Source organism: Podarcis bocagei, assembly GCF_964188305.1.
Source record: "Podarcis bocagei genome assembly, chromosome: Z".
Lineage (NCBI taxonomy): Eukaryota > Metazoa > Chordata > Lepidosauria > Squamata > Lacertidae > Podarcis > Podarcis bocagei.
In genome coordinates this window covers 32002423-32022077 of record NC_138140.1, presented here as the reverse complement: position 1 = coordinate 32022077, position 19655 = coordinate 32002423, and the positions used below count along the sequence as shown (strand labels likewise).

The 19655-nt window shown below is 43.5% G+C and overlaps 1 protein-coding gene across 1 annotated transcript; it reads left to right on the top strand.

Annotated features, from left to right (window-relative positions):
• Positions 1 to 35: 35 nt before the first annotated feature.
• On the top strand, positions 36 to 19513 carry SATL1 (spermidine/spermine N1-acetyl transferase like 1). The gene is made up of 6 exons (XM_081180226.1): positions 36 to 378; positions 6064 to 6115; positions 7952 to 8032; positions 13478 to 13579; positions 15304 to 15344; positions 19174 to 19513. The coding sequence occupies exons 1-6, from the start codon at positions 298 to 300 to the stop codon at positions 19342 to 19344; spliced, it is 528 nt and encodes a 175-aa protein (XP_081036352.1). The 5' UTR covers positions 36 to 297; the 3' UTR covers positions 19345 to 19513.
• The last annotated feature ends 142 nt before the right edge of the window (positions 19514 to 19655 follow it).

The window sequence follows — 19655 nt, the reverse complement described above, 5'->3', positions numbered from 1 at the left end:
CTCTTCATATGATCCACATATGCTTAATGGCTCAACCACCAACTGAAGCACAAGGTGGGATGGAAACTGGGCAGCAGCAGGAAGTCAAATCCCCACCTATGTAAAGGGGGAAGGAGAAAACAGGGTGGGGAAGGGTGGGGAGGAATAACATCTTTTCCCACCTTTTATTTTTTGTGCCTTGGCTAACAATAGCCGTTGGAGATGGTGAATGAAGTCAGTCCCCCAAGGAGAGGCCCAGCAGCACTCAAGCTCCCTTGTGGGAAGTGATCAGCATCCTTGCTGCTTCATGCTCTCAGGATGTCTGGCAGCTCTCTGAACCGCTTCCGGGTTCGTCCAGCAGAACCACGGGACTGTACGGAAATCCTGCGTCTCATCAAAGTAAGCGGGGGGTGGGGAGGGGAAGAGAGGCTGTAGGGAAGGAAAGTTCGATTTTTAGGCCATTGGACACATTTGGATTTTTGAGTGAGTTGTGTGGGTGCCTCCCTTTCTGTTTATCTCTCTCCCATTCCCCTGAATCTGCCCATCCCTACCCAAAGACAAGAACAGAGAAACACACAAACACACACACTTCCTTCTTCCAAAATATCAGGGTAAAAATTGGATCAGAGTAAAAAAACTGGATGCAAGAGAATTAATCTGAGCACTGAAAGAGGAACTGAGAAAGAACACCACTCTTCCACTCTTTCCTCAAGGTAGAAAAGGGTAATTACCTTTGCTACCTGATGACCAGGGCTACCCTGAGGAGTTCTTCAAGTTGCCATTGTATCCATTGGCGACTCCTGGGCTTGGGACTGCCATGAGACACAGTCCAATCCTATAAACTGCTAGACTAGCAGATAAGTATGATTGCAGTAATTTTGGAAGGAAGGAAGATTTAAACATTTTTAGGATTATAGAACATCCCAGAGTGGCTTATAAGAAAGGAGCCACTATAAAACATTATGAACTAGGCAATTAAAATAATACATAATTTGTGAAAACTCTTTAAATACTGTATAAAACAAAGAGGACAGCAGATAGCAAAGCCACATAAAATCACCACAACCAGTCACATAATAATCCCCAATGCAAAACCAATGCCATTTACAAAATTAATAGGTTCATTTTACGCAAAAGCAGACAAGAAAATAAAAGTCTTTAGGGGCTGTAATGCCATGGGTGACACTAATGAGTGTGACTTCTGCCAGCACAGCAGCAAGCATGGTCTGCTTCCTGTCTCTCCCGGTCAGGCCATCTGATGGAATGGCTTCCCCCAGGGGCCAGCTGAGGGAGCAGGGAGGGTTGATGGTGCTGGGCTATTACAGCACAGCCAAGTTTATTTCATTTCATTTCATTAAATTTATATCCCCACCCCACTTTCCTCTAACAAGCTCGAGGTAACATGCATGCTTCTTCTGACAACAACCCTGTGATGTAGGTTAGGCTAAGATACTATAGCTGTCCCAAGGTTGCTCAGAAAACTTCATGGGGATTATGAACCCTGGTTTTTCAGGTTCTAGACCACAGTGGCTCTCTGTGGTTGGTAATCCCCATTGAACTCGGCAGGACTTCCTTCTGAATAAACATCCACAGGTCTGTGCTGTTAATGGTTGCTAAGAAAGACAAACCCCTCCTCTTCGCCCACGATCATTGCGATCCTGAGTGCTTTTCCTGCCTTCCACCCACACCCATATACTTTTTTTTTTACAAGCACATTTGGTCAAATAACACATTTAACATCACATCTAATTTAGCCCTTTATTTGATGCCCAAATGCCATCAAGGAGATAGCCAGGCAGAGAAGGTAAAAAGGGTAAAGGTACCCCTGCCCGTACTGGCCAGTCGTGTCCGACTCTAGGGTTGCGTGCTCATCTCGCTTAAGAGGCCAGGAGCCGGCGGCGTCTGAAGACACTTCCGGGTCACGTGACCAGTGTGACGAAGCTGCTCTGGTGAGCCAGCACCAGCGCCGCACACGGAAACGCTGTTACCTTCCCGCTATAAAGTGGTACCTATTTATCTACTTGCACTTAAGGGTGCTTTCGAACTGCTAGGTGGGCAGGAGCTGGGACCAAACGACGGGAGCTCACCCCGCCGCAGGGATTCGAACCGCCGACCTTACGATGAGCAAGTCCTAGGCACTGAGGTTTTACCCACAGCGCCACCCGCATCCCCCAGGCAGAGAAAGCAGTCCTTTAATTAGCATTTTGGGGAAAAAATGGATGCAGTTTCTATTATTTCTGACCCCTCCACCACTCTCTTCTACTGGTTTAAAACCATGCTATTCTGTCAGCATCTTCCTGCTTTAAAACTGAATTACCCCTTTTAGTTGTTGTCATTACCAGTATTCCAGTGATTAAGGCAAGGTGTATATTTTGCAAACAGAACAGCTCTTAGGAAAGCAAGTGGCGCACCTGTAGCTTTCCGTGCAAAGAGCTCTTGCTCTGATGCTCCAGGTCATTTAGAAGCTGGTATGTACCAATTCCTCTTAGACAAAATTGGATGTGCGTCCTTCTCCGTCTCAAAGCAGGGTACATATTAAAACATATATTGAGCTAGAAAACTAATCAAGCAATTTGCCTCTTGAAATATGGAATCAGAAATTGTGGTTTGTTGCTTTCAGAGAAGCTATCTTATTTGAGCTGTTTCCAAGGAACAGGCACAACAAGTTGCATTATGCAACATATAGAAGAATTTTATCTCTCCTACCAACAGAGAGGTCTTGGGCAGATCTCTGCCAGTGACCTAGGGAAAGCTATAGATTACTAACTGACGTAATTTATTAAGAGTGCTGGCACTGCCCTTGGGACTTCCCTGAAAAATATTATTTGGACTTTGTCAGCTTCCATAAACAGGGGCCAATCTGCAGCAATGATGGAGGCAACCCAGAGTTAGATGTGTGTTTGTTTTGGCATATTTTGTTTGTTGTTTTTTAGAGAAAATCTGGAATGTGTGTATATTTTTGAAGTTCGTATAATTTTTATTTTAAGGAAAAGAAAACCAATCAATACAACAATAACAGTCAACCCAAACCTGAACTGATGATCCCCAGAGATTTTCAAGTGTCTCTGGAAGAAACTTAATATTAGTAGATGAACCAGTGCTTGTCCCATGCGCTATGACAGTGTTGGCAGCTGCGGTTTTCAGGGAGCATCCATTGCCTCTCCATGGCTGCCGCTGCCAACTTCCTTCCTTGGGCAGCTCATGGCAGCTGCTGTAAAGCATGTGAGGAGGAGGAGGAGCAGGAGAGGCTTCCACCGCGGAAGCGCAGCCCTTTGTGACATGTCAGCTCTGAGGGGCAGGCAGAGGGCAGGACCACCCTGGGCAGTAAGAAAGCGGGAGTAGAGTGCAAGGAGTCGATTTTTCTTTTTCTTAAAAATAAAATAAAATGCTTTGTGTGTTCATTCTAATCGTGCCCCTTTCTAAAAATCTACTTGTGTGCGAATTTCTTTTTTGTAAATCTATCGAAGAATAAAATAAAATTGGGATTAAGGGGTTTCCTTAGGACAGTGTGCGGTGCATGTGCTGTGTCCCATTGGTCTAGTGGTGGTGAAACCCGCCCTCCTTCTGATTGGAAATTCTTTAGAGGTGGGATACAAAAAATGTAGGGTGGTTGAGGAGGGTCAGTAGGGAGTGGAGAGTGAGAAAATCCCCTATTTTTGTCTGAGGAAGGGTACAAACTTGCTGCTCTCTAAATGTTTTGCACAAGGACTCCCACTATGCACAGCCAGAGCTAGATTTGTAGTCCAAAACATATGGAGGTCACCAAGTTGATGAAGGTTGATCTGAAGGTTCCAACGCCCGGCATTCTCAGAAACTATCCCACCACACACCACTTTTCAGCCCCACTGACATTGAAGCTTTGTTCAATATGTGAAAGAACCCTGAGCTACCTAACTGTGGTTAAGAAGGAATCATGTATTCTTTATGCAAGCCACCACAAGGAAATGAACAATATATAGCTTGCAGATTGTGTTCCAGGGACCCATGATGCTGCCGTTATATTACTTCACTATAACTTGCCTATATTGTCTGGTACTATCTGCTGTAGGCGGTATCTCCGTGGCAGAACAATTTATCAGCTTAGCTATCTGAGTTCCTTTAAACTAGAGATGACGGGGATTGAATTTAGCACCTTCTGCCTGCAAAGCCAGGGTTCTGCCACTGAGTTATGGAAAGCACCTCCATATCTTCCTTGGTAAAACAAAAAGCAGCAGCAAGTAACAAGAACAAAAAGCAGGCTGCTAGCAAGTTCCACAGAGAAGCAGCGGCATCTTGTTGCTCATGGCATGGAATATTCCAATGATTAATATCAATTATCCAAGCTTCTGCTTTGAAGGGTTTCACCCATAAATCTGTTCCATCCTGTTTCCAGCTCAATCTGTTGCTTTAAAACTTGCACATAAAAAAACATTTCTTTTTTATTTGTTTATTGAAAGGTTTGTGCAGTGGGCAGCAGAGATGTATACATGTGATACAGCAGAGTCTATTGCTTACAGCCCAAATATTTATGGAGCAAAATAGTAGTAGCCTGTTGTTGTTGTTATTATGATTATGAAAAATACATAAATAGAAGTCATAGAACAAATCTGCCTAACAAATATCCATTGACTTGTTCTGATACTCTGTAAGGCTCCTAATAAAATAAGCGGGTCAACATGATCCTGTACTGCATTACACCAGTGAATAATTTCAAAAGCTTGGATGTCCCAGGGTTGAAAAACATACAGTACTCCGTTCTCATGGTGATTCTTTGTGGCCTCTGGCAGGAGGAGGGGGAGTGACAGAGCATCTATTTTCTGTCTCCCCTTCATTTCATGGTACAGGTGTATGGGTGGAGCTTGCTGTTCTCTCCCTGTATTTGCCTTTTATCAGAGGCTCCCACATCATGTTTTCCATTCCTTGTCTGCGAGTACCAGACACAACTGCAGCTTCTAATTAGCCGGTTGTTGGTGTTTGGAAACCTGTCTTTGCCCAAAGACACACCTGGTGTCATATATGATATCAAATTTTGGGCAAGTTGCTGCGGCTAATGAGGTCCATGAGCTAGAAGCCCCCCCCCCCCAGCTCAGCTATGGCACCTTGGAAAGGAATCTAAGCATCCCTGTCACCATCACTTTGCTTGTGTCGGTGGCACAGCCACCAGCCTCCCAAAAACTAGCCAGATTCTGTCTCTGTCCCAGTTTCCCTGTTGGGGAGGGGTCACCAATATTCAACCTTGTGTGAGAATTCTTCCACTACTCCTGGTTTCACAGAGAAGGTAATCAATGGCTACCAGCCATGGCGGCTATGTACTAACTCTGAATCACAAGGGGGTAGGAGGATATTGTTGCACCCAGGTCCTTTTTGTAGGCTTCCCAGAGGCATCTGGTTGGGCACTATGAGAACAGGATGGTGGGCCACATGCTCTTCTTATACTCATGTCAAAGTTCTTCTCCTTTATTCATTTATTTACATTTATTAAATCAGTATACCGCCCTTCACCCAAATATCTCAGGGCATTCAGAGCATTTCTGCCTGCATGGTGGAAAGGCTCCCCTTTGGCACCGGACACAGCTCCCAGGCAGTTATTCCACACAAGCACAAGAAAGGTTAGTGTGACGCCTGCCTGCCTGGCCTCCCACCTGTCCATCCATTCCCAACAGCAGGGGCTGGTAGACTGGCTGGCTGGGTTCCCTCACCCACTTGCTTGCCTAGTCCGCCTCAGCTCCTGGTATAACCAGTACCCCCTGGCAGAGGCACCATTCACCTGGGGAGCTTATAGCCAGGGCGGCTGCAACAAACAGAGAGGGCATCAGAGAAGGGAGGGAAGGAAGGAGGGGCAGAGGCCAGTGTAGCTTGTGGTGCCCCTATCATTCCAAGGCACCCCAGGGTGCCAAGACACACTGGTTGAAAACCCCTGCTCTAGGGCATCTGATTGGTAATTCTGGGAACAGGATGCTTGACTAGATGGGCATATGCCTAATCTCTCAAGGCTCTCCTTGGAGCTGACCTTCACTAACAACACCATTCCAATCTTTCATAGTGTTGTTGTTTTTAAAGTCTGCTTTGCTATTTTGGTGATATTCTGGTTTCTTCTCTTGGCAGGAACTAGCTGCTTATGAAAACATGCCTAATGCAGTAAAAGTAACAGAAACAGGTAACGTAGATGCCTAGCATGTTAAATTTAAAGGTAAAAGGTAAAGGTACCCCTGCCCGTACGGGCAAGTTGTGTCCGACTCTAGGGTTGTGCGCCCATCTCACTTAAGAGGCCGGGGGCCAGCGCTGTCCGGAGACACGTCCAGGTCACGTGGCCAGCGTGACGAAGCTGCTCTGGCGAGCCGGCACCAGCTCAGCACACAGAAACACTGTTTACCTTCCTGCTATAAAGCCGTACCTATTTATCTACTTGCACTTAAGGGTGCTTTCAAACTGCTAGGTGGGCAGGAGCTGGGACCGAAGACAGGAGCTCACCCCGCCGCGGGGATTCGAACCGCCGACCATGCGATCGGCAAGCCCTAGGCGCTGAGGTTTTACCCACAGCGCCACCCGCGTCCGTGTTAAATTTAGGAGGCTGCTATTTATTTGACCTCCAGGCCTTCTTCAGAGCATAACATGCGATCAAGTCCTCGGCCCTGTCCCTCAGGTGAAGAACCACACAGTTTACAATTTTAAAACACTAAAACAAATACATTATATAAGGTGGAGACTGACATCCTCTTATGCCAACTGCTGGCCTGGGCTCCCTCACTTCTGCCTCCCCTCAAGGCAGGCGTCTTTATTTTTATATACAACTTGCATCACCTGGTGGCAGGATGCTGGTGGTAATTTTAGGATCAGAGCAAGAACTGAGATGGAATTGAACCAGTTTCCATCCTTGCTATGGTCCTGGTTTGATTGTCTTTCTAACACACACACACAAACACACACATTGCAATTTGCATGGGGGGGGGGGAGAGAAATCTTGCACATTGTGCAAATCCACATTTCAAGTGTAATTTGGCTCACAGAAAACTAATGTGAGGGAAGATGGTTCTAGTTCGAATGACCTGACACCTTCTGAATGGTTTGGACTCCAAGATGTTTGGAGGACGGTATGGTTGGCTAAGATTAGATTAGTCTAACATCTCCCTAACATGCCGGTTATTTACACGCAGGGATTTTAAACCCACCAGCACCTACCTACCCCTGTTCAAACAGATTTAGCAAAAAGGCTGGTGTTCATGTGGTCTGGCCTTACATCAGATCTTCATATTGGTGAAGATGCCTGTTTTGGCCTTTGATCTTTTTTGCCAACACAATTCACATGTTGCTGTCCAAAGAAAAGAGCCCCAACAATACAAATTTGTTTGGGTGAACCTTTGATTTCACACCCTCCAGTCCATCATGGCTGCTCTTCCATACCCGCCCAGAATTCTATTTTGAGAAGATGCTGGTGGCAACGTTATTCATTTTTATTATTTATTAAATTTGTATACTGCCATTCATCTGTAGCTCCCGGGGCGATTTGCAACATAAAAATACAAGATAACTCCCCCAATACCATATTTTCCACTCTATAAGATGCACCAGACCACAAGACGCACCTAGTTTTTGGAGGAGGAAAACAAGAAAAAAAATATTCTGAATCTCAGAAGCCAGAACAACAAGAGGGATCGCTGCGCAGTGAAAGCAGCCATCCCTCTTGCTGTTCTGGCTTCTGGGATAGCAGCACAGCCTGCATTCGCTCCATAAGACTCACACACATTTCCCCTTACTTTTTAGGAGGGAAAAAGTGAGTCTTATAGAGCAAAAAATACGGTACATAATAAAAACAAGAACAAGGCCAAACCAACAACAAACCCTAAACCTCCCTCCCTCCCTCGCACTCCACCCCACCCTACTACTACTACTTAGTACTAGTAAGTACAACTACTTAGTACTACTACCTATTATGAATCTTCTTTTATCTTGGGACTATATTTTAGTGCTTTATTCAACTATCTAAACATTTCAGATTTGCTTCGAGATGGTTTCGGATCACGTCCTTTCTTCCAGTGTTTAATAGCAGAAGCAAATAAGGATGATGCAATGCAGGGTAAGCTTTCAAGAAAACAAAGTTATCATTTATTTGTATAACTAGGTATCCCATAGAATGAGTGCCAACACTGAAAATGCTCCACCTCAAGAAGCTACCCACTGGACTGCATCTGGTGGGGGTACCCAGAGAAGGACCTCAGAAGATAATAGGGTCTAGGTGGGTTGGGGTGGGGAACCTGTGGGCCTCCAGAAGTTGCTGGACTACAACGTTATCACTTCTGGATATGCTGAATGGGCTTGATGTGGGTGAGGGGTCCAATGACATTTGGAGAGCCTCATCACTGGCAATGCTGAGGCTCCCAGTTCAACTGCAACCTTCTAAGCCTCCCTATCTGAACTTTGGTACTCTCACCATAGCAAATCCCACCCTAGCTATACCCCTCCTTGAGGGAATGTAGCATTGAGTTCCTCTTGCCTGCCTGCCTGGATCAAAAAGTGTGTTTGTCTGTAGAAACTAACTTAGGTCATTTTTGGCATCCATTGCTCCACCTATGGGTATAAGGGGTGTTAGGAGATGGGTAGTACATTGTGCACGAAACAAGGATGCCCACTGCCCCCCTTCCTATTCATCCTGGCCCTGCAACCTCTAGCAATCCAAATCTGGGCAGCCCGACATCAAAGCAGTGGAAATAAAAGACAAAACCTATAAATTAGGGCCCTTTTCAGATGACCTAATGGTCACAACACCAGACCCCATCAACACAGCAACCACCTTAACCAAAGAACTCAGCACATTTGCAATGGTATCGGGTTAAACTTTGCAAAATCTGAGGCTATGTGCTTCAACACTCCCTCCATATCCAAAAAGAATTCACCAACATCACAAAGATAAAAGTCTGCCGCGCCAAGTTCAGATACTTAGGGGTACAGATAACCAGAAAACACAAAAAACTGTACCACCAAATTACAAACCCCTATGGTGACAAATTAACAAAGACCTGACGAGATGGAGCAATACTAACTTCACTCTCTCAGATATAATAGCCGTGATCAAAATGATTACTCTTCCAAAATTAACCTACCTATTCCAAACCCTTCCAATCTGGATTCCACCAACCCAACTCCACAAATGGCAGAAGAAACAACACTTGTTTATCTTCTCACACAAAAAGCCAAGAATAAGCCCCAAACACCTGCACCTCCCCACCTCAGAAGGAGCATGGGGAATCTCCAACATAGAACTATACTACATCGCCAACCATATAATCCCATACATTCTAGAAGATGAGAAGAAACAATGGGTACACTTGGAGAGAGACATAATCGAAAACACTCCCACCCCAGCATATAAAGGTAAAGGTACCCCTGCCCGTACGGGCCAGTCGTGTCTGACTCCAGGGTTGTGCGCTCATCTCACTTAAGAGGCCGGGAGCCAGCGCTGTCCGCAGACACTTCCGGGTCACGTGGCCAGCGTGACGAAGCTGCTCTGGCGAGCCAGCACCAGCGCAGCACACGGAAACGCCTTTTACCTTCCCGCTAGAAAGCGGTACCTATTTATCTACTTGCACTTAGGAGTGCTTTCAAACTGCTAGGTGGGCAGGAGCTGGGACCGAAAAACGGGAGCTCACCCCGCCACGGGGATTCGAACCGCCAACCATGCGATCGGCAAGCCCTAGGTGCTGAGGTTTTACCCACAGCGCCACCCGCGTCCCTACCCCAGCATATACTTTCCTCCAAAACAAACTAAGGAAAATCCCCACCACACTAAACAGGTTCACACAGACCAGGCTTCCTCAAACTCAGCCCTCCAGATGTTTTTGGCCTACAACTTCCATGATCCCTAGCTAGCAGGACCAGTGGTCAGGGATGATGCGAATTGTAGTCTTAAAACATCTGGAGGACCAAGTTTGAGGAAGCCTGACACAGACTATGCTTACATAGAAAGAAGTTGGCAAACTGTCCCCAACCCCATGCCCACTAATCCCCCTGGCTTACCACCCACTATTCCACCATGCAGCACAAAATCTCCAGATAAAAACCTGGCAAACCAAAGGCCTATATCACATAGCAGACTTCTACAAAAATAACAAACCCATATTGACACAAGAAATACAAAATAAATATCCTGGCTAACACACCACCAACTACACACCTTAAACAAGGCAGCAGTAAAATCAGCAGCCACTAGGCCCTTGACCACCTTCAAAAGTCTTCTCCTAACAACAACGGGACATAGCAAGGGGATGGTATCTACAGTATACAAAACACTGCTCCAAAGCCCCACAAACCCTCTTCACATAATCAAAAAACGACATAGGTTGTGAAATTAACCCCACCCAATTGACTAGAATGTGGTCTAAACCTCCCTTTAAATCCATATCAGCAAGAAGAACTCACTCTGAAACTCACTTACAGATGGTACCCAACACCACAGAAACTGGCACTGATACACCCAGGAACCTCACCAAAATGCTAGCAAGGCTGCACCTCCACAGGCTCATACCTCCACATGTGATGGGAATGCCCCCAAACCCAACTCTTCTGGACAACAGTCATACAAGAAATAAGCAAAATAACTAAACAGGTACTAGAAGTCACGCCCTACTGAATATCTTCCAAGATAACAATGCCCACTTACCCTATAAAGAGCTCATATCCCACCTACTCTCAGCAGCCAGAAACAACATAGCCAGACACTGGAGGGACCTGTCTGGAATAAAGATGGAACACTGGTATCAAGTAGTATGGGAAACAGCCTTACTAGAAAAGCTAACCAGTAGACTGAAACTGACATGGGGAGAAATAGAAGAGGATGCCTTCACTTCAGCATGGCTCCCCTTTATCACATACACAGCCAACAAGGCAGCAGCATGAACCCACCGACAGAATACAATTCAATATAGCTAACTTAACCCAACAACTCAGAGCAGGGTTTTCATTGCCAGTGCTCCTGCTCTGTGGAACAGCATCCCTATTGGGATATAGTGAGCCCACCACTTATGTGGGTTTTATGCTGGGAAATTCCCAGAGTCAGATAAGCAAAATAGAGGGCTCTTTCTGTGGTGGGTTTCCCCTGCTCTCCAACTATTTTTCTGCTGTGTGCCAGAGGTTCTGATTGCGCAGGTAAATTAAGGGTAAATCGTGGACCCACTTTACTTTTGGGGGAAATAAAAGACATTATTGCTTTGACAAGCTGCTACATTTCAAGAGAAAGGTTTCTGATTTAAATGTTCACTTTGTATTGTTTGCAAGCCTGTATTTAGTTGGATTTTTCCTATTCTTTTCGAAACTGTTTTTCATTTTTATGTTTGTAAATCGCAGACTCACGTGAAAGGCAATAATAAACATCTCCCCACAAGAACCCTCCTGTTATCCAGGACCTAAAAGATGTAACTTGCACTCCTTGACATTTAAAGTGTGGAGAATATTCTACTTTGTTTTGGAATTGCTTGTCAACAAAGGATTGCTACTTCCCTCAAAATACTTTATGCAATTTTAAATGAGTTTCAGCACATGTTGTTGAACCTCCTGCCATTTGACCAAGAGGCACATAGTGTGTCCTAAAAGATGACAGCCTCGATCCTTTTAATTGCTTGGAGAATTCAAAAAACCTTTTTTTAAAAAATCAGCTAAACATTAAAGGTCTGGCAATAGCTTCACAATCCAAAAGAGGCTTTTAGATTTGTGTTCTGTTAGTCACAGATGTATATACCACCCTGCTGGATGGCAAATGGTGTTTTGAATCTAATAAATATTTCAAAAGCAATTCTTGGCATATCCTGATGGGAGGGAGAATGGGTCAACTGTGCAACAAAAACGAAATTAACACCTCCCACCAAGAATATGAAGATATTTACATGAACCTAAAATGTGAGCCCTTTGATCCTGGCCTTTTTTTAGAGCTTAGTCAGTGGTTGGGGAGGTGGTATTTGGCTTAGCGCAGTAGTGCTGGGAGAGAGAGGTAATTAACCTCTCACACAGTTTCCCCTATCCTTCCCTATGTCTGAGCTATTAAAATGCTCTCTAGGGGGGAAAGGACAAGTGCAATATAGGCTCTTATTTTTCTTTCTACCCACCAAGATGATATCACTGCATCTAATACAGTGGTACCTCTGGTTACATACTTAATTCGTTCCGGAGGTCCATTCTTAAGCTGAAACTGTTCTTAACCTGAGGTACCACTTTAGCTAATGGGGCCTCCCGCTGCCGCCGCGCTGCCGCCGCACGATTTCTGTTCTCATCCTGAAGCAAAGTTCTTAACCCAATATACTATTTCTGGGTTAATGGAGTCTGTAACCTGAAGCGTATGTAACCTGAAGCGTATGTAACCCGAGGTACCACTGTGCAGTGGTGGTTAGTGTCCATTGGGACTGGTAGGGTGGAAGGCAGGGAGGCCAACAGAAGGTGGCACCAGAGTAAACAACAGGTAGAGCCAGAGCCAATGACAGAGAGAGTGAAATAAATTTGCTATGTCTCCATCCTCCTGGCTGCTGAGTTCTACAAGGGCAACAATGGGACTAAGGAGGGGGAAGTTGAGAGGCAGTGGTACAACCTGGTCTAGCTGCAGTTAAGAAGGTAGACATGAGGACGCTAGAGGAAGGTAGACAGAGGTTGGAGGGGCAATGCCCCCACCTACCCAAACAGACCAGCCTCTGCTGCTCTAATAGCCAACTCAGGTACTGAGTGCAGAGAGGATTGGAGCCAGTGTGGTATAGTGGTTAGGGTGTCAGACCATATCCTGCTTCAAATTCCCACTCAGTTATTAAGCTCCCTGGGTGACCTTCGGCCAGTACTACTTCATAGGGGTGGTGGGGAGGAGCAGCTCCATGGAGAAAAAAGGTGGTATATAAATGTAGTAAATAAAATAAATAAGTAATAAATTGGTGGCAAAGTGGGACCACTGACAACAAAGGAAAGGAGAAAATCTCTGTATGCTCAGGGGGAAGACAGAATTACTAATAGGGCTTCTGAGGCACAATTGCATCATTATGTTGGTGTGGGACTATTTTGGCTTTGTTACTGAAAATGTTTTTAATTAAAAAAACATTGAAGTGGCTTTTCCTTATAGCAGTGTGGTTCTCTTTCCTTTTGTTGTATTAAACAGTAAGCCCTTTTATATTGAGGAAATTTGATTTGCTTAAAAAATAACTACACATGGTTTTGTTTGCTCCCCTGGCTCCTTTGGAAGGCCATGACAAAAGAATTTTTTTTTTTCAAAAAGGCAAATTTAATACTTCTTACAAAAGGTGCCATTACCAAATTCAGTAAAATTCTGGTCTATTTATGTTGAAGTGATCATTTAGAAGGAAGGTGTAGTATCTAATGTTAGTTACACCTGTGGAAATTAATGATTATTACTAAACTAAAACAAATGTGTGCACTCTGAGTAGAAATTAGTTGGATACAGTCTAAGATGATTAACTAATTCATAATTCTCTAGCTGATTGACAGCCTTACACAATAGTGGTTATTTCCTTACAATAGCTGTTTTGTGTCTCACCAGATACCGACATTGTAGGGTTTGCTATGTATTACTATACTTATGACCCTTGGATTGGCAAGCTGTTGTACTTAGAAGACTTCTACGTTATGGATGAATATAGAGGTAAAAATAATACTGTTTGCACATAATAAAGTGAGAGGCAGTGTGGAGGTGTGGTTAGGTAGTTGGGCTGAGATTGGGAAGACCCCGGAGATAAAGTCCTCATCACTTAGCCCTAAAGCCTAAAACTGGGTTAGGGAAACTGTGGCCCCCATTATATTATTGGATTCCTAGCTCCCATCAGCCCCAGCCAGTTGGGCAAGGCAGTTTGCATTTAAAGGGAAACATACCTAATTTGCACTTTCCAAAACAAAATGCAAACTGAAACAGTCATCCTTTGAAATTTGCGATGCAGTTCTCCAACCAAGGAAAGTGTTCAAAATTGCATATACCAGGGTGAAATTTGCATAAATGCACCTAACTCCTGCACCAAGCTGGTGCCAAACATATTGCTTTCCGTTCCTTTGGACCATCAAGACCATATACACTGTCCAGGCTTGCTTAGTGAAAAATGAATCATGTAAGGGAAATTGCTTTTCAAAATTGTTTATACTGGGAGTTTTGCACTGATTTGGAATGTGAATAACTGAATTTAAGACTGACCGGCATTTCTGTGCGCTGCTCTGGTTCGCCAGAAGCGGCTTAGTCATGCTGGCAACATGACCCGGAAGCTGTACGCCGGCTCCCTTGGCCAATAAAGCAAGATGAGCGCCGCAACCCCAGAGTCGGTCATGACTGGACCTAATGGTCAGGGTTCCCTTTACCTTTTAACTGCCACTAACCATGGTGGCTTCTGAAGAACCATTTTGTCCTGAGGAAAGGGGAGAATAGGATTTCAATATTGAGTTATTTCTCATTTTGCCTTGTTTTATTGTCTAATTGTTACTCATGCTTATTGTTAATAATTCTATGGAGCCAGCTTTGTGGGGCAGTATAGGGAAACACCTTGAATAAATATTTACATTCTCCATTGAACAACCATCAGTAACCTGGTGCCTTGCAATGTTTCGGACTACAGTACAACTCTCAAAATCATTGATCATCCGCTCTGCTAGCTGGGGCTAGGGATGGAGGAGAAACTAGATTAAGTTCACATTTATAGGCAAAGCTTCCTAATTCACATTTTCTGTAACAATACACAAACTGAATTGCCACAAGCTTTCTTTGGAGATTCACACGTCTCTCAATTTTGCACTGCAGTTCCCAAGCCATGTAATGTGTGGAAAAATGCATAAACTGGGCACAAAAATGCATATATTAGTAAAAATAGCATACAAAATGCAAAGCTATATGCTAGAGAAGATTGCAAAGTTGTGTGTGTATGTGTATATATATTTATGGGAAAATGCACAATAAAATATCACTAAGTTCTCATGAGAATTTTTATTTTTTTTAAAGTGAAGTGATGTGCCAATGTGGAGAACTGCATTTGAGTGTGAAAAAATAAGAAACCCAAATTGATAGATTCACCCATCCTTAGTTGGGGCTGATAGGACTTGGGAGTCCAACAAAATTTGTAGGGCACCAGGTGGAAGGCCTTGCAGTTCCATTTCCTTTTCTTTCCTAAAATAATGATAAATGTACAGGCTTCTTTGCAATTTCAAAGAAATTAAATTTTTTGTATGTGTATAGGATAATGCATTAGATTTTACCTGTAAATGTTCCTATTTTGTTCATGGCTCATGGCAAAGAAGATAAAATAGCATATTGTCAAAGCAGGCACATTTTTCACATGGGTATGTTGCAAGTTTTGTCATCTGAGGTTTTTCTGAACTGTGTTTTGGCAGGTTGGGGCATTGGAACAGAACTTTTAAAAAGATTAAGCCAGGCAAGTTATGTTTTCCTGTCTTCTATTTACTTGTATGTATTTACTTTGTAAGCTGTATATTCAACAGTACAGACTTAAATCTACTTTAGTCAAAAAGCTGCTGACATATTAAATTTGGCTGAGAGTCTTCTCTAGCCTGGTGCCCTCCACATGTTGCTGGACTACAACTCCCATCACCCTTATTGCTCATTCTGGCTGAGGATGATGGGAGCTGGAGTCCAACAGCATCTGGAGGGCTACCAGTTCCCCAGACCTGGTTTCATTATTTAAGTCAGCTGTGAGAATCAAGAAGCAAAAGAGAGGATCAACAGGGTATCAGTGGTTAGAACCTCTAATCTCATTCACACAAGCAACAGATGAGATTGTAAAAACTGTTGATACAACTGTTTCACGCTTCAGACTGCAGGTAGGGGCTTGCATATGCAGGAACACACACAAAAAGTTCCTGAAATTTCTAACAGAACACAAGGTGAAATGTGAGTTAATAGCAGAATGCAGAGGCTAAAAAAGGGGCTAATGCACCAGCAAAAATATATGTAGATTGTAATCATTTCTTCCACTCTGAAGAAATTCACCTCACCTGGAGTGCTGCATCTAGCTCTGGACGTTGCAGCATAGTGATAATCTGGAACAGCAATACAGTGGTGCCCCGCAAGACGAAATTAATTCGTTCCGCATATTTTGTTGTCTAGCGAATTTTTCGTCTTGCGAATCACGAAATCCCATAGGAATGCATTGAAAATCAATTAATGCGTTCCTATGGTCAAAAAAAGTCAAAACAAAGCCAAATTTGGTACAACAACAGTTTATTAACTGCTCTTTAAAGTCACACATACTGTAAAGAGCAGTTCAAAAATTGAAGGGAAAATAAATTAACTTTATAAACAAAACATGTCTTTGTTTTTAGACAAAGGAAACAAAGCCGTGAGACGTTTTCGTCTTGCGAAGCAAGCCCATAGGGAAATTTCGTCTTGCGAGGCAAATCGAAAACGGAAAAACCTTTCGTCTAGCGAGTTTTTTGTCTTGCGAGGCATTCGTCTTGCGAGGTACCACTGTACAGCAACACAGAAAACCTGCCTTCTACCAAATCTTATCATTGGCAGCTCTCCGGGCTTTCAGATGGGGGCAATCCCAGACGTACTTGGAAATGCCAGAGGGTGAAAGGGGAACCTTCTGCATGCAAAGTGTATGCTCTGCCACTGAGCCATGGCATCTCCTCCCAAAGATGGTGAGGGGTCTGCAAACCATGTTCTGTAAGTTGGGCTTAAATCTGGAGGATAGGCATCTTCAAATATCTGAAGGGATGTTATATAGGTTATTGTATTTTAGTGTTTTATTGGAAGCCGCCCAGAGTGGCTGGGGAAACCCAGCCAGATGGGCGGGGTATAAATAATAAATTTATTATTATTATTATTATTATTATTATTATTATTATTATTATTATTATTATTAAAATGAAGTAAAATTGTTCTTTGGAACAGACTCCCTAGGAAGGAAGTAAACTTGTCTTTAGAGGTTACTAAACAGAAAACAGCCACCTATCAAGAATGGTGTAGCAGTGGATTTACTGCATTGGCATGAAGGGGACTAGACTAAGTGACCTTTGAAATCCCTTCTAACTCAATACTTTCCTAATCCCTCTGTACTAATAAATAAAATCAGAATTTTGCATATATAAAACTAGATGTCGGGGGAAGAGTTATAGCTGAACACTCTCACTGTTGTGCTAGCTTTCTATGTGTGGGGAAGCTTTCAGTATGAAAATACATTGAACCATGTACCGTATTTTTCGCTCTATAACACGCACCCGACCATAACACGCATGTAGTTTTTAGAGGAGGAAAATCCGTAGGCATGCCACCCGTAGGCATTCCCTCCATAACACTCACAGACATTTCCCCTTACTTTTTAGGAGGAAAAAAGTAAGTGTTGTGGTGCAAAAAATACGGTAATCCTCACTTGTAGTCTGAAGGGGTACCAACAGTTTTAACCATCTCATCATTTGTATGAATGAAGTTTTTACTTGCATTCCAACTGGTGACTCAGCTTAGTTCTCCAGCTGTGACACAATATCCTCTTCCAGAAGGGCAATCCTAATCAACTTCCTGAGTTTGGGAAGGGAGACTAGGTAGAAAAAGAGGGAAGTGTTACAGGTTTGAAAAATGTGGAAGTTACAAACTAGACTAGAACTTACCTCAAAAAACAGATTGGATTTTAAGTCTTCTTGAGCGCTTATGATTGGGATCATACTAGAGTATGATTTCTTACCTGTTTGTGATGTTCACCTTTCAGCTGAACGGGGCAGGAATCATCCTTTTAATATTGTTGCATGAGCACTTTTTAGATAAAATTTCCTGATGCATTGTTTTTAACTGTTTGTAAGCTTTGTGCATTTTATGGATGTGTAAGTTGCTTTGAGACATTTGTGAGTGGAAATGAAAACAATTATAGGCATCTTTAAATAAAACAAGGAGAAATTAAATGGTGGGTGTGCAATGTACCATCACAGCTACTGTACATATCAACTGGCTCTGAACCAGAAAAGCATTTTGCCAGCTAAAAGGTTTTATAGGAATTCTTAACAAATTAGTGACTAATTAATGACTTATATCCAAATCTCTGATCTTGTATTAATGCTTAAAAATGCCCAAGAACGTGAGAACAGCAAAGAGCTTTAAGTTGTCCCAGTTTAGATTCAGAACTTTAGATGCAGGTATTATAGTCCTACAACTTTCTGTGCAATCCGTGAATGCAGTGCTTCTTGCAAAGAAAGCCAAGTAACTGTGTTTTCTTTTACTCCAAGTTTTGTTTCTGCATTTACTACAGTAATAATTTCAAGCAACAAGATTAACTGGCAGCTTAAATATAAATGGTTTAAAAAAGTAACTCCCACAAGAAGTAGTGATGGCTACCAACCTCATGGCTTAGAGGGAATGCATACAGGGAAAGGCAATAAATGGCATAGAGTGGGCATGTACAACACATCGATCGCGATCGACTGGTGGAACCTGAGACTGATTATGGTCGATCGCAGGTTGATTGCTGTGCTGCTGGGGGGACTTGAGGGAGATGCTGCCTTGCCGCCTCTGAGGGAGAGCTGGTGTGTGCATATGCTGCCAGCTTGCTATCCTTCCTGCTGCACTGAGCACTGGTGGTGGGGTGGGATGGGATGCTGCCTGAGGGAGAGAAAGAGAGGGAGAGAAAGAGAGTGCCCTGGCTTGCTATCCTTCCCCTGCGCTGAGTGCTGGCAGTGGAATGGGATGCTGCCTGAAGAAGGGAGGGAGGGAGGGGGAGAGGGAGAGGGAGAGGGAGAAAGCAGGGAAGGAAGAATCATGGAGCAACCCGGACAGGGAAAGAGTTCTCTCTCTCTCTCTTTCTCTCTCTCTCTCTCTCTCTCTCTCACACACACACACACACACACACACACACACAGAGAGAGAGAGAGAGAGAGAGAGAGAGAGAGAGAAAAGCTGGCTCCTCAGATCTGTGCAAACTAATATAAAAATATAGTTTGCCTTTTCTCACTTGTTTAGTTACTTATCCATCTAGTAACTATTTGAATCTGTCATAATGATATCCAAACATAACTACTGTATCTATGAAATAAAGATCTATCTATCTATCTATCTATCTATCTATCTATCTATCTATCTATCTATCTGGCTTTGGAGGGTGGTAGAGCACTGCTAGTTTTTGATACTTGTTGGTAGATCGGAGGCAACTTAAGCTTGGATGTGCCTGGCATAGAGGGAAAGGCAATAAATGGCTACCAGCACTGGACACCCCTCTCTTATTTCCCCAAATGCTATTGCCTGTGCTTACTTTTCAGATAGCAATCGAAACCAACTGCAGCTGCATGCATTTCCTTGTTGTTGTTTGGAACAAGCCATCTATAGAGTACTATATGAGGCGTGGTGCTTCAGACCTTTCCACTGAAGAAGGCTGGCATCTCTTTAGATTTGACAAAGAAAATCTAGTCAGAATGGCTTCTGGAGACTAAAAGAAGGAAGTCCGCCATTTTTTTTTATCACTCTCAAAGCTTGGAGTGTTCATCAGGCTTGCGATGAAAAACCTCACTTACAAGGGGAGACTTCTGGTTAACACAGTGGCTTCAAAGCAGAGTGCAAATAGCAAGAAAAATTAAAAGAAGCATGCGTGTTTTATGACTGGCATGACTTTGATAAATTGCTTTACTTTTTCTTCACATGGATGTACAACACTTCAAATGCAGCCTGAATCTTACGGATCAGCTTAAGCAAAGGTATACTCAACTGGTGACTCATATGGAGAAAGAACACAGGTGGGACAGAA